The 15,445-nt window shown below is 50.0% G+C and overlaps 2 protein-coding genes across 4 annotated transcripts in view; one reads left to right on the forward strand and one right to left on the reverse strand.

The window, feature by feature from the left end:
• Window positions 1-15,445, reverse strand: part of LOC142560252 (uncharacterized) — a 430,092-nt gene that overhangs the window by 191,895 nt on the left and 222,752 nt on the right. The gene's annotated exons all lie outside the window — the stretch shown is intronic.
• Window positions 1-15,445, forward strand: part of LOC142559985 (uncharacterized) — a 119,785-nt gene that overhangs the window by 92,329 nt on the left and 12,011 nt on the right. Inside the window, exons 8-9 of the mRNA XM_075671709.1 lie at window positions 6,297-6,442; window positions 9,371-9,452. Of these exons, the coding sequence (XP_075527824.1) occupies window positions 6,297-6,442; window positions 9,371-9,452 (228 nt within the window). The remainder of the gene's footprint in view (window positions 1-6,296; window positions 6,443-9,370; window positions 9,453-15,445) is intronic.

Raw genomic sequence — 15,445 nt, forward strand, 5'->3', positions numbered from 1 at the left:
GACCAACGAGGACGCCAAACTTTAACCTAAATGTGCGGAAAGGAGATCACGTCCTATGCGCCCACCCCCGCTCTTCCCGAGAGAGAGAGAGAGAGAGAGAGAGAGAGAGAGAGAGAGAGAGAGAGAGAGAGAGAGACGAATTCTCTTATCTCGCTGGCAGACGAATACGATCGAGGAAGTGGCAGCGTGCGGATCCGTTCTAATAAGCGCCATTATTGCTTATTATTGCTTCAGTTGCAGCGCTGTCGCTTCTTTGTGCGAGCGAAGCGATGTTAGTTATAAGTAATGAAATGTCGGACAGTTCTTATTTCCGGCTCCATTTTCCTTTAATCCGCTTCATCAACTTTCTTTCTTTTTTTGACCCCCCCTCCCCCACTTCACCCGGCGGCTCTAAATTTATCTAAGAGATCTCGCCGAAGCCTCGCAAGGGTAATCGAGCGTCCCTAGTCCTCCGTGCCTCTCGCATATCGTACATCCATTGATGCGTTCCTCTCGTAATGCATATTATTTTGATTTCTTCGCTATTCGCCCGCGATTCGTTTTTCCTCTGGGCCTCACAGACGGAGGAGGATATGCAAAAGTCGCGCGCGACCCTTTTTCGCTTATGTTGTCTCCTTTCGATTTCTTTTTTTTTTTTCCTTTCAGATATCTCGTAACGTCTAGATGATCTGCAGATTCTCTCTCTCTCTCTTTCTTTTCGCTGTCTCGTGCCGTCGTAACAAGCTCCGCGCGCGCTTCCAATCTGGACCGGCATTCCTGCGTAGTTGGAACAGCCGAGCGAGCGGAATGAAGCAAGAAAGGCGAGACGGAACCAGCTGGAGGCACATTTGTCATCGCGAAGACTGTTGAATAAGAAATTGGAATGAGACTGCACGAGCGGCGCCCTTTGTGATTATGCCTAATATGGTACGCGATATGCGTGAGAGGGAACGCTGGAATGTGGCACTTCTACGCGGACCTTTAATTTCACTCCAAGAACAATTATATTTCGGGTACTTGAACAACAAGAAAACGATGTCACTGTGTTATTATGTGAATGAGCAACGTTTTGAGCATAATTATCATGTAAGAAAAGCTTTACGCAGGCGCCTGTCCCTAAACACAGCTAATAAGAATTAAAAAGAAGACACTTTCCTGTTGTTTTCCGTATGACAATAATCTCAGTGCACAGCTCTGTCATTCGCTGGAGACATGAATTTGAGAATATTAAGAGATTTATATATGTTCTTTTTTTTCTACAGCGTGCTTGTATGCAATCGAAATATTTCTATCGTGTGAGGCGTGATTAATTCGTTGAGTATAGGCAGGCAATCCATGTAGGACTCTGGATCAAAAACGTTCATTGTCTACCGAAATCAGTAGAAACTGCGAGGAGGAGGAGGAAATAAAGAGAGAAGGCAGTGACGTTAACCAGAAACTGCGAGAAATCAATTAAACGGGAGGAGGCCAGCGTCCGTCTAAACCAAGTAGACCATAATTGCACAAGGCCGCACCAGCGATAAATGCGAGACGTGCTCCGTTTACTTCTCGGGATCACCTGCATGTTGCCTGCAATACGTTGAGCTTTAGTATAGGGGACGCCGTTAGACATGCCTCTCTTCCTTTCTTTTCTTTTTAATGCGTTCTCACTTTATTTGATTACCTCAACGGTAATGTTCCTTTTCTGTTAAGTACTGTTGCTTTAAGCTACAAGTTCTGATGACTGTTGTGCTTCGCCAATCCTTGTGTGGACCTGGCTGTTGAGACCGAAGTCGCGAGAAGGGACGCGTCCTTAGCACTGACTGTGGTGCCAGGAAAGCAGCGGGAAAGCTAACGTGTGCCGACGGTGTCCAGCGTAAACTCGAGAAACGAATCGTGTGAGAGCACATACTCGGGAACTGCTCATTGCGTAGGCGGCGAGGAATCAAATTTATCCTCGCCCTCCTTTCAAGAATAAGGAAACATATAAGTGAAATATGGGAATCTTGACAGTGGCATACGCTGGCGCGCGCGCGCACGCACACACACACACACACACACACACACACACACACACACACACACACACACACACACACACACACACACACACACACACACACACACACACACACACACACACACACACACACACACACACACACACACACGCACGCACGCACACAAGCCGACGGAAAATGGGACGTGAGGTAGTGAAGCTGAAAGGGGGAGGGGGGCATATCAAGCGGACTTCGGAATAATCTGCAGCCGGCGAGCTAATTACCATACTGAAGAGCCCTTGAGTGCGACAGAGATTATAATAGAAAGCAGGGGGGCGGCGAAGCAAGCAGCGGCGACTAATGAGATACGTTAAGGTTTTTCTTTCGCGGGCGCCCTAAGTGGCATCAGCAGGAACCGGCGAAGGGAGGCCGAGCGGGAGAACGTATAACACTCCCCTTTCTACGAGTCACGAGCGGCAGTATGCGGCGGGGAGACTGTGAGGGAGGAGGGGGCGCGTTCGGGCCTGTCGTCCCCATTCAGGTGCGCCTTCGCCGTGCACCTAATAACCTGGAAAGAAAAGGAAACGGCCCCTGCGGCGCTGGGAAGAAAAGACCGCGTCGCCGTCGCTGTTCCCAGAGATGGGCTGACGTGGCGCGTCTGAGCCGCGTCTCGTCGTCTGAGATGCGGGCCCGAGTGCGAGAGAAGTAGCGGGTTTTGGTCGTCGTTTCGAATGTGTAGGTGCGCCGGCGCGTGAGAACACTGACGGGCTTCCGGGCTGTTTCGTAGACGGGAGCACCGCCGCCGTAACGCGAACGCATTTCCGTCGTACGGCGGTAACTCATTAGCGAGGCGTACGTCGGAGGTATATGTCGCGCTATACATGAGTTGCTGTTGACTACGAATTGCGCGATGTGTGGCTTCCGAGGCCTCCAGCGGGAACTGCGCTCCGGCTGAGCGTGTCGGAACTTGCGCGCGACACTTCTGTTTTGCCCCAGAACGCGCTATACGCTAGCTTGGTGCGCGCGTGTTGATTTTTTTTTCGCATTAAGGAGCTGAATGGCCCGACGCGGGGCAAACTAGAAATCGTAGCTTCTTATGAGAAAATGTGTAGGCTACACAGGCCTAGTAAAAAGACGGATCCGGGAAAGCAATCTTCTTCGTTTAGTACCACTTTAAGGCCTTGGCTTCACTTTCGATCCCTGGAGGCCGTAAAAAACAACAACAAAGAAACAAAGGGATAAGACCGACAAGGTGACGACGTCATTACCGCACGCTAACAGATATCCACGACATACTCTAATCACGAGAACACGCATCCTAATTAGACTGACCATCGGCCACCGCCTGTTCGAAAACTTATTTTGCGCCATCCTGCACAAGGTTTCCAAGAAGCAGCGCTTTTCGTCGGTTTGAAGCGTTCGATGTCCAGCATGTGCAGTTGCAATGCAGTCATCGAACAGGGTTTTTCTGTCTACGAGTAACGAGACACGGAGTGAAAGGTTTACGTTGTCGCTTAGTTATGACCTGCGTGCGTGCCAGTGATACTCGCTTGCACGCGTACAAGAAGTCATTCGTAATAGTAAGTTGCGCCGAGTATGTTTCGCGGAAACCTGTGTTTACGCGAGTCGCTCGGGGCGCTCGCTCGCGGGATGAGTCGAGTCCGGATCCCGCATCCGCCGCGCTGAATCGAAACGCTGGACCACCGCAGGGCAGGGAGCAGCAACACTTTCGCACACAACCATTGAGAGTTCGAAAGAGAAAGAAAATAGAACGTAAAGTACACCAATGCGGGAACAAGAGAGAAGGGGACCGGATGATGGACGTGGCTAATGACAGTGTTGGCCCCGGATCCAAGCCGTCGCCCGTTCCGGGCGTGTCGTCGTATATATACTATGCGCTCGCTTTCGCGTTTCGCCCAGGTCTGCCCCCACAACGGCAACGCTTGGGACAGGCGAGAGCGCTAGAAGCGATTATTACAGCGGCGGCAACGTTCCTTTGCGTACCATGAAGAGGAGGGAAGCGAGAAGGGGGGGTAAAAGAGAAAGGAAGAGAGCGCAGCTAAAAGCAACGGGCATGGCGGATGCCGGCGGCTGCTGCTCTGTACGACGGCAAAGCCAACGCCGCAACGCTGTGGAGGCGACGCTCATATATGGCCTCCGGGTCTGCCTGGTTCGCTGCGGGTCCCGCTTTCGCTACGTTGAGCGCCCATACGTCGTCCTTGATGTACTTTGCTCCGTTCGGTTGTGTTTGCTGCATTCCTTTCCCGCGATGCAGCGCAGCCGTCAGAGAGGAGGCGGCCGAGCCCGACCGGCGTGTGTCGCTTCGCCTGGTGGCAGATTGTATACGACGTTTTCTGCGCTTCCGTTGTTGCCTTCGTTTGGCTATGTATTCGCGCTGTTCCCGCGAGTCTTATTATTGCAGGCCTCCTGTGCGTCGAGCCCATTTATTGCGTAGGAAGGCTCATTCAGCCGTGTCTGAGTGAGGGGGCTTGACGCCGAAAAAGAGGGAAATGTGTGTGAGTGAGGGGGGGGGGGGTTGTAGGCGTCGGTAGTGGTCATGCGGGCACCTGCTATTCGGTGCAAGCGGGCGTCAGCTGTCGCGTGAGGCCTTTATGTCGTTGGCCAGCGGAGCTAACACAACAAAACTTTATCGGGCGCTGTGCCGTTTGATGAGTGGAAGGCGGAAGCAATGTATAGTGTGCTAGCTCTGCACGACCTGGCGTGACGCCGGTGGCCAATCAAAGCCGCAATCCCGCGTTCCGCGGAAAGAAGCGTGGAATCTCGTCGTTGGAAATGGCGCCTTCGCCGCTTTACGCGAAAGGCACGAAGTGTGTCGCACGATGCGGGTCCGCGTAATGTCACTGCCACATATCACTTTGTCGTGCGATTTGCCTGATATTCCGTATCGTTCGCGCCGAGTATCTTGTGCTTGACATTTTGTTGATACTGTGGCACAATTGCGAAGGCACTCCGAAAGTTTCTATAATATCACAGCATTGCTTCATTCAAACTTAATTTGCCTATATGAGCAACAAGACACCCCCGTCGTTTCGTTCTTTTTCTTTCCGAAACCTAGGCGCAAAATATCAACCGTGCAAAATAAAGCAATTATCGCCCCGCCCGGGAATCAAACTATAGTTTGCTGCGTGGTGGCTGGCTAACATGTGCAGCTGATTCCGCATCTCGTAACGCGCCGATCACATTTGTTTAGCCAGCTAAAACGCCACCTCCGAAATCTCCGGCCCAGCAGCGCGTTGTTTCATACCGAATATCTCTGAGGCTCACGCTTACTTGAGTGCGATTCGCACGGCTCTCGCTAGGTGTCAAAGCGGTGCAGCGCGTGATAGGGCGGAGTAGTGTCGCTTTAGCGATGAGGCTTAGAAACTAAGACATTGAGAATAACCTAAGCCATGATCTACAGGGGAAAAGCAATGAACATAAGGCGTTATTTAGTTTTTATCATATGCATTTTGCTAATGATTACCGCGCTTGTGAGATCATGAATAAATTAAGAAGTTTCAGGTGGACGTCTCGCTGGTGCGACTCTAGCCCTGTGCTGTGCAGGCATGCAAGAACTTCACGAACCGCTGTGCAACTGGACCTAGAATCTGGCCAAAGTCCTAGTAGCACGTCTTTACGAAGCCGTCGATTAGAGAATAGTAAGAGCTTGATGAGGGCTAATTGGATGGTGCATATATATAACTGAGGTTGAACAGCGCGAATAAGACAAGGACACGAAGAAACAAATACCACAGACAAGCGCTGTTTTACCCCAATACCACAAACAAGCGCAGCTTGCCTGCGGTATTTGTTTCTTCGTGGCCTTGTTTTATTCGCACTGTTAAACCTCAGTTCTACACAGGGAATAAGCGAGCTTCTGCCGCTCTCCCCCTTTCCTTTATCCTGCTGCAGAGAGCTGGCTAGAGGATCCCACCTCAAGTCAGCCTCTGCGATTTCCCTTTTCCCGGCCCTTCCCCAAGTGTAGGGCAGCCAACCGGCACGTCCTTGGTTAACATCCCTACCTTTCCCTTTTTGTTTCTTCCTTTCTCTATCTCCCCCCGACTCTCTCTGCGATTTCATAAATAAATTGCTCCCCCCTCTCTCTCTCTTCGCACAAGTGGCAGAATTTTCGCCAATAGCTTCCCATCACTCCCGCCTCTACGATCACACTGCAGACAACGAAGAACGTATATACAAGGTTACGCCCACCTACAGCATGTTGGGTTCTTGTCTCGTTTCGGTGGTAGTGCACGTATCTTTGCAAGCAGGTGCCTGGACTTTTGCTGCGCTCTTTAATTGCAACGAGCACCATGTGTTCACTCGTTTCCTGTCGCGCAGGGATCTGCAAAGCCTGACGCAAGTCATCACGGGACTGGCTCCTACGCCTCCCGTTCGACTGAGAGTCGTGAACGCGTCCGGAGACGAGGTCGCAGGAGTCGACCTCGGCGATCCGCTCTACCTTAAGGTCGACATGGAGGACGAATGTGAGTATAAAAATAAATAAAAAAACTAGACTTGCGCGCTCAGCCTTTCGCAAAACACTGCACTGGTTAAGGATTCAACGATTGAACGAACGCACGCACGGACGAATAGTTCGAGCGAGTGATGCGGCAGCTGGTATATAACATGTGCTTTATGTTCTTAGGCAGGATAGGAAGGAAGGAAGGAATAACTTTATTGAAAGGGGTTGGGATGAAAGGTTATGAGCTCGATGGGTGGGGCCCCGAGACCAGGGCTCCACTGGCTGCCGCCGCCTGCCTGCCGTGATCCAAGAGCGCAAGCTACACCTCCGGGTCAGAGCTGGCGAGTTGTGCCTCCCATTGCTCCAAAGTGTTAGATAATTGAAATTTATCTAAAAAGGTACTCAAATTTCGTAATGTCTGCTTTCCATGTCAGTGTTAATATCGCCCTTTGTTCCTCTGTCCCAATGGCAGGGGAGAATATGGGGACAGCGAGGGAACGGGGTGGCTGCTCACCTTTTCCAAGAAGTAGGGGGCGATCAGTTCTTGCCCAATTGCGAATTTTTCTGATTAATCATGTACGAGCGGAAAAAAAAGAGAAAGAAAGAAAGAAAGAAAGAATAATATCAAAAGAAAAACACTTGCTTCGTGGGTGATAACGTATCGAACGAGTATTTTGGATTACGCCCCTATCAGAATGCGGCCGCTGCCACTGGCAGTTGAACCCGCGACATCGTGTTGAGCAACAGAACGCTTCAGCCGTTAGTGGACCGCAGAACTGGTATAAAAGGGAACGCCAATTGCTTGAAAGCGCAAGCTTCCTCTGCCGAGATCCGATCGACTGCTTCGCTTGCCTTACATTTATTTCCCCGTCTCGAGTAAAGATAAGCCCTGGAGTCTTATTGAACTTGAGTGCTCGCAGAATCGCCTCAAGAATACGACATACAGCGGCGTTGCTTATTACAGCGGCGAGAAAGCGGAAAGGAAATAAGAAAACACATAAAAAAGAAATCAAACGCGTCAGTCCTGCGAATCCTGGCCAGAATCATTTTAGCAATGTTTGAACAACGGCAGGAAGCAAGCCGGAGAAAAGTGAGAGCGGAGCACTGTGCGAGTACATTTCTTTACGTTCGTTTTTTTTTTTTTTTAAACCATGGGAACGGAAGCAAATAGGAGAAAGCAGGGAGTAAATCTGTCCGCTGCTTTGGTGCTGGATATCCTCATACGCGGTGCGAAATCAAATTCCGCCTGGCCAACCCGCGTGGAAAACCGCGATATGCAAAACATTCGCGCGCGCTGGGCAGTCGAGGCAAGAACGATAAATTCTTTGCACAAGCGTCGTTCTCGCGCACGCTGCACGAAGCGAGGCAAGAATTGAAAGAAAGAAAGAAAGAAAGAAAGAAAGAAAGAAAGAAAGAAAGAAAGAAAGAAAGAAAGAAAGAAAGAAAGAAAGAAAGAAAGAAAGAAAGAAAGAACAGGAGGTCTCTGTTGGCGCAGATGGCGCGTGGTTTCGTCCCTGGAGGACCACAGCTCGCTGGTCCGTTATGAAAATATGCGAGGCAAATCCCCGAACGCGGCGCGCCTTTTCGTTGCTTCTTTTTACCGGGCGATACTTACACTTTCTGAAATAGTTTTCGCGGTCTGTCGCGTTTAGAAATACTGATCTGCCGGTTAGTTCAGTGCAGCGCGCAATTGACTGTAAGAAGTGCCGAGCGTTGCGAATGAAAGCATCGGCACAAGTTCGCCGTTTAATTATATTCTTCTATATCTGCATGTTCTTCAATATATTCCTGCACTCACACGGTACCGGTATATGCGATTGCATGATTAGTTGATCCTACTGATTTGATTTATATATATACATTGGTCGATTGGATTTAGTGTCCTGATTTGACAGAAGGCGGTCTTGGGAGACACCACTGTAGAGTGTTGCAGATTAAGGTTGACGACGGCGAGTTCCTTGACGCGAGAGTTAAAGCGTCTCACATGAGCGTTCTAGCATTCCGCCTTCAATGAAGTGTGGTATTCGCGTTCCGATATCGAACCCACTACCTCGTCCTCAGCGCCTGGCGCGGCTGAAATAGTAATTAAAATGAAGATACATACGCTGTCTTTCTACCGAGCTATCTCTGTCGTTGGAATTAGGTTAGAACTTTTGATACAAAGGCGAATAAATGTTTCGATAAGGGGCCTCGTTGAAATAACAGCGCAACCATGCAGCGTCTAAGTTGCACAATAACGTCACTGGTTTTGTGTTGAGCATTCTGCGGGGACTGCAAGTCTAGTTTCCAGGACATCCATCCCTTACTTGACTAGTATTGCGGGTTCGGACACTGGGATTTTTTATTTTTTTTTAGACCGTTAGGATCGAGTGTGCTTCCGCTCTTCCTTTTGTACTCATCGTCATCCAGCTGGCTAGAGGAATGCACCTCAGATCGAACTATCTGTACCACACCCTCACCCCCTCCCTTTTCTCCCCCGTACTTAATCGGCATAAATAAATGTTGGCGCGCCTAATACGGAACTGGCATAGCTCGTTGGCTCGTGAGCAAGTGAACTTGTACTGTTTACACACTAATCCAAATAGTATGTATCAAAGAGAACGTATGTAACAGGTAGTTTACACACAACTGGCATTAAATTATAACCATACCTCCCAACCTGTATAGTTTAATTTCGCACGGCGCTTCTATGAGCATCGAATGTCTCCGATCTAATGCCATTATTGACTATATTACCCCCACGTATTACTATTTTTTTATTTCTATGTACTATACTGTCCGTAGATCGTCTCGCTCATTCTTTCTTTAATTCCATTACTTCCTATGTGCTCTCGTGGTCACGTACGACGCTGTTTACGTTTCCGAGTGACAATGGCATCAATGAGAGATCACAAAGTTTGTATCCCCGACCACGTCCTCACTGTATCGTTCTTTTTTTTCTTTATCCCAGCCGTGTTTGGTATCTTCGGGAGCTCTCTGACAGCCCGCAGCGGCGAAGGGTCGGAAACCATACTGCTCCTGGACGACAAAGGGTAAGGCCGCTCATTTTATTTGAGAGGTTTGGCGCATAGTAAAAAAAGAAATCAACAGAAAGGGCATTAAATAGAAGCGTGGAGCCGTGCGTGATGCGTGCACTTCAGCACATAGGACTCCACGTCCCGTGATTCCACATTTCATGTCATTCGTATCATTCCAGAAGCCGCACAGAACCACCGGCAAATGGCTGAAATTCTCTTCGTGTGAAACCCGTTTAACTAGAATCGGACCGGAAACGGATCAGAGTCGGAAGGATAGACAAGATCAGAATCATGCATTACTACGACAGTAGCTCATAAATTTCAAAACTGTTTTATCCGCGGCGTCCATCCTTTCTGTTATGCTACCGTCAGGTCACGTCCTTGAGTTCTCAACTTCACCCTCGCGTTACGGAGAGGAAAAAAATTCAGGGAGAACCCATCCACGTTGACTATCCAAGCAGTATTCGAACAGCCGAAACGCGACATGTACAAAGCGCGACGGGCTTCTCTCACGCGCTTCCCTCTGGACACGCGGCGCCATCTGGTGGCACCGCCGTGAAGTCCGCGCTTACTCAGTGGTTACATACATATTGGCCCAAGCTGGCGTAAAGAAGGTTCACTGAAAAGTAGCACACGCCCAGAGGCATCAGTGACACAAACCAAGTGCCAAATACGAAAGTTGGCCTCAAGCAGGTTCACTGAAGAGCAGCGCATGCCCTGTGCCACAAACCCGCGGAAACGGATACCATTTTCAGACTCTTCGGAATCGGCCCAAATTTTTGTCTAGAATAGTTGGCGGAAAGAAACTGGTCTTGCAATGTCACGAGTGCTGTTCGCTATAAAACAAAGCTTTGCCCACAACCGCCACTTGTGACAGATATCGTGTTCCTGCGAAAATAATAAATTTCGAGCCGGATACTCTCACCGTTGTTTATAGCGTTGCTGTAGAGTACGGCAATTTATGCCGCGTCTTATTTACGCAGCAATTATTCTCAAAGGAATGGTGTGACCGCGTGCAATTCGGAGGTCAGTAATACCGTAGAGGACAGAAACAACGTAGCGTGCATCGTATTAACGAGCCAGATAATATTATTAGTGCGTACAAGAATTAATTTACGATCACGCGCCTTCAGATAGCTAGTCAAAGGTTGATAAGCACTTTTGGAACGGGCAAAAAAAAAAATGGAATGAGAGTAACGCGGAATATGCCGGCTGGGCCAATTAACGTACAAGACGGCTCAGCGCAATACCCACTTGCATAGTGGCACAGCAGAGTGCTCAGGGGCATTAATGGCTGCTAGCCTAATTCGAGAAAGGCCCGTCACAGAAAGAGCGGTAGAGAGAAGCACTACGAAGCAAAGCGCTATACGGTAGCATGCAAAATATGCCAGTCGATGGCTCGTGGAAACGTCGAAAAAAGCGAGAAAGGCGAGATCCCGTTAGAACGCGAAGGGGCGCGGCTTACTACGTTTTGCTTGTCGCTCTGTGAGCGTCACTGGCCCGGTTCTGCCTGGCAGCGGGACATCTTTGCTCTTCGTTTTCAATTCTGCGCATACACGCGGTGTAATTGACGTAGCGGAACGTTGATGACTTTACTGGTTGGCAAAAGATGATACTTATTAATTGTTTCTCGTCCACTACTGTTTGCCGCCGTGTTGTCCTGTTATTTTTTTTTTTTCTTAACGCGAATAGCTAGCTCTTTCAGCCGTTTTTGCGGTTGGTCAGATTCAGCAAGGAAAACGTTTGTTCGGTAGCTATCTTGCTCATTCTTTCTCTCACACTCTCTTTCGTTGGTTCTTTCAGGCTCTTCACTTACATTGGCAATAATTGTCGATGGTTTTTATGCGCAGTGTTTCTTTCTTTGGTTGGGTGGGCGTGCGATGGCGCGAGCAGTAATTTAGGGACCACAGTAACAGCGAAAATTTCGGTATTCTAGCAGTACGATTGAGCACGACGTCTAGAAAAAGTGCAAGTCATTGCGCACTATGTTTTCTTCTTGTGCATTAATATGCAATGTGACGAGTAATAATCGCTAGGCGAGTTGGCCAAAGCAGGTCCTCGGTGAGGCATGTGCGTGCTCAATTATTTTTATTCGCAACGGTTGTAAATTACGGTCACCGCAGCGAGAATAGTGGAACGCCTGCAAGCGCCAGAACTGTACCTTCTCAGGCGTTAAAAGAAGACTGAAAAAAAAAATATGTCGAGCAGTATTTTGGTGCTACAATACCATGTAAAGCACTTCTCATCATAAGAGGAGGGTTTTTCGGTTAGGGAAGAAATGAGGCAGGAATGACAGACGTACGGTAACGCAACCTTGAAATTTCCGCACCAGTTCGTGGTGACGACCAATGATTTCGACGGCGTCTGCTCGGGCCTAGTTATATATTTGTTATCAGTAAAAACTGATTACATTACAAGAGAAATATAGAGATAGGAGGGAGAGAAAAGGCAGAGATGTCTACCAGATGAACGTCCGTGTTTGCTACCCTAAACTGGGCGGGTAAGGGAGATGCAAGTACAAAAAAAAAAAAACGAAAAGAAAACGGCACTGGATTCGTAGCATCACAGTGACGCGTCGACCGTGCGGTTGTGGCAACAAATTGAGAAATACGTAACTTCGGCCAACTTCTCTTCCGCTATATCACCGTGAAACTGACGAAAATAGACTTGAGAAAGAATACTTCATAGTCTAAATTGATTTAGCGAGGCTCTTTATGTCCCTTTATGAAAGGTGGTGCTCCTTTAAGGCGTAGCGATTCACGTACTTTCCGAATTGCGTGTCAGGAAGGAAGGAAGGAAGGAAAAAGTGGTGAAGGAAAGACAGGGAGGTTAATCAGTTTAGCTAAACCGGTTTGCTACCCTACACATGGGAGCGGGAGGGGGGATGAAAGATGGGGAGGAGAGAAGAATTCTAATTGTCGCAAAGCTTCTGCTATGCAAGAAAAAGCGTCAATGATAGTGAGAGAGCAAAGGAGCGCTTAAGCACCAAGCCTGCCTCACATCGCGACGTCATGCTGCTGCCGCTACACACGTTGCGGGGCTGGAAGGCTTTAAAGAAGGATACCGAATACCGGCGCTAGCTCGCTTTAATAATGGCAGCCTCGCTCGCGCGCGCGTTCGCGTCGGGCACAAAATGCGCCCGAATGAATGAATGAATGAATGAATGAATGAATGAATGAATGAATGTTGTTTAGTGGCGCAAGGGCCAGGTATGGCCAAAGAGCGCCAAGACAGTAGTAAAATGCGCCCGAGAACCGCTTGCGTAAAGATGGCCTAATTACGGATCACGCGGGCTCGCCGCGCGAAGACCGTCGAAAGCAGCAACCAGCCAGCACGCCAGTGAGGACGACGATGCTCCAGGTAAGAGGGAAAGAGTAAAAAAAGGAGGGGGGGGAGAACATCCGGTGCACTCCAAGCTGGCGACCCCTGGCGGTGAGAAAAAGAGGAGATTATAAGAAACACTCTCAAAAACGACAAGAACGGAGAACGTTACAATCGGCGCACGGGCCTGCCTGGCTCCCTGCCCCGTCTTGGCGTTCGCGATGCCTGCGGGAATGCTCGGAATTCGGGGCAGGGCTGAACATCGAATCCCTTTGCGCCGTGCCATGTCGTCTCTTCCTCTTTCTCTACCACCTCTCTCTCTCTCATCGCTGTCGGCGCGTGGCGTTCGAGCGGTTCTCTCTTTGCTCTCCCAGTCGTGTGCCCGGGAGCGACGTGAGAGCCGACGCTCGGGTTCGTAGCGTGCTCTTTTCAGCGATGGGAGCCGTACGGAGCAAGAAGAAAGGATGAGGAGGGGGTTTGCTATCCTGTCACGGCTGGCGTACAGCCAGGCAGCGCCGCAGGCCACGCTGCCTTTCCGCCAGCGGCTAGACAGCCTCGTATATTATATCCCTCGCCGTGCCCCCGCCGGTATTAATAACGCGCTCATCGTGTACTCTCGTGCGCGCCCTGGTTGCTGTCACGTGATGACGGTGCGCTTGTCAGAGATCCGTCAAGGGGGAGTTTAACCTCTTCCCCGTCGTGTTCCAGCTCCGGGGCGCGCATGCAAAACGTGCCCCACTTCGCCCCGTTCGTGGTGCACGCGTGGTGCCTCGCGGTTGCAATGTTTGTTTTGCCCGGATTCCTGCACGGTGTTTGCCGCTCGACGCGTCGGTGATGACGTGCTGCGAGAGGCCCGCGCATCGAGGAAAGACGATCGTGCGCAGAATGCTTCTTTGTATTTATCCGCGCGAGTTCTGGGCCTAGCCCGTGGCACTCACTGCCTGGGATGAGGGGGCAATCATCGTCTAGTAGAAGACGTAGCCCAAAGTGTCGTGCGCAGCAGCGTGCGCTTGATAAAGGAAGCTGTGTTACTTTTTCTTCTATTTTTTTTTTATTTCGGGGGGGGGGGGGGAGGCGGGGGAGCCGGTAGCATCGTGTTGAGCGCCAGCAGCAAACGGCTGCCGCGTTCTGGGTTTCGCAACGTCGCGTCTCGATGCCCATCCAAGGGGAGCAAAGTGAGGTAGCACAAAACGGAAATATAAAACAATTTGCATTGCTGGGTTGCTCCTTCGACGAGTAATTTGCAATTCCTCGCCGGAGAAGCGTTGACTACTAGCGGCTCTCCTCGTCTCGGTGGGCGGCGTTCTCCTCGCATGTATGGAAGGAAGCTAAACGTGACACTGCTATGGACACAATGTGATTTCGCGTTCGTGCGTAAAACGAGCACTGCAGAAGCCTATATTCTGTCATCGCATATCGGGTGTAGCGCCCCAAATCGGCCGTGCGCATTCTTTGGGTGCTTCCCCCCCCCTCCCCCCGAAGCAGCCCCATTCACCAGCGCCCAGACGCCGACAGGAGTGCCCGACACCGACTGTGACGGGACAGCAGCTCCTCAATAAGCAATGCGCATTCTTTGGGTGTTTCCCCACAAGGCAGCGGAGCCGCTCACACGACGACAGCACGCCCGACCCCGAACTGTGACGGCCAAGCAAGCGGCATACTAGAAGCGACCGCGTTCGCTGCCCTCCGTGGAGGCAGTAACGAGCGTGACTGTAATTGCGTTGCGTCTTGGAATTGGTTTATTTTCAATTCAGAGATGGATGAAGATGCGATAGTGGTTTGCCGAGTGACCTCTGCGGTTCGTAACTACGATATATTCAGATTTTTCCGGTGAGATGTAAAGACCAATTTGTTTGAGAAGGGAGTGTACGACGTTGATCGCTTGTTGTAGCGCGTATTTGATGTCTCCTGGAGACGCTGTATGTGCCCAGAGTGTAATGTTGTCGGCGTGTCTCGTGGAAGAAGCGCGAACGAAATCTGTTTCCAGGCTGCCTCGTTCTTGCTTCGAAGGTTGCACATCAGAGGCGGAGTTCTGTGAAGTGTACGGCGCCTCTAACGGGCCGGAATAAGGTCACCGGTGTGGAGAACTAGGGAAGAAGAACGTTTTAAAAATGGGACTTTTGGTGCTGCGGGGTGATGAGGTGTCCTGACGTCTGCAGACATGTGTGAGCTCAGACTAGAACCTGACGACTTGTTTCGATATGTATATAAAGTAAAATACACGTTTTCCTTTCGCTCCTACTCCCGGACGTACTCATCCATATGACACGAAGGGATTCCTCGCCTAAACGCTGCCCCGAGCCTCAACACGGATTAGCCAAAGAGTAAATACTAGAGAAGACGAGCTCACTTCGGCGAATTCTTTGTTTTTCACGCTTATGCGTAACCAGAAAACGACCCTCGCTTCGGCGACAAGCAGGATCATGAGACTGAACATTGACTCTTCTTCTCCCGCTGATCACAACCTGCACACGCGGTAGGCTACGCCAATCATGTTAGTGCTAATAGCAAAGAGATGTTAGGAACGAAGAAGTACAGATGCTTAGGCAGCTTTGGCTTTCTTAAGTCATTCACCGCACCGAGCAGTACGGCAACGATGACATCTGCGTAACTATGTTTTGTTGACTGATATCAAACACCAAGTTTTATGCGACGCAAAGTTGAGAATGACTGTTTCGCTGAAAGCT

The sequence above is a fragment of the Dermacentor variabilis genome, chromosome 10 (genome assembly GCF_050947875.1).
Source record: "Dermacentor variabilis isolate Ectoservices chromosome 10, ASM5094787v1, whole genome shotgun sequence".
In the NCBI taxonomy this organism is placed as follows: Eukaryota; Metazoa; Arthropoda; class Arachnida; order Ixodida; family Ixodidae; genus Dermacentor; species Dermacentor variabilis.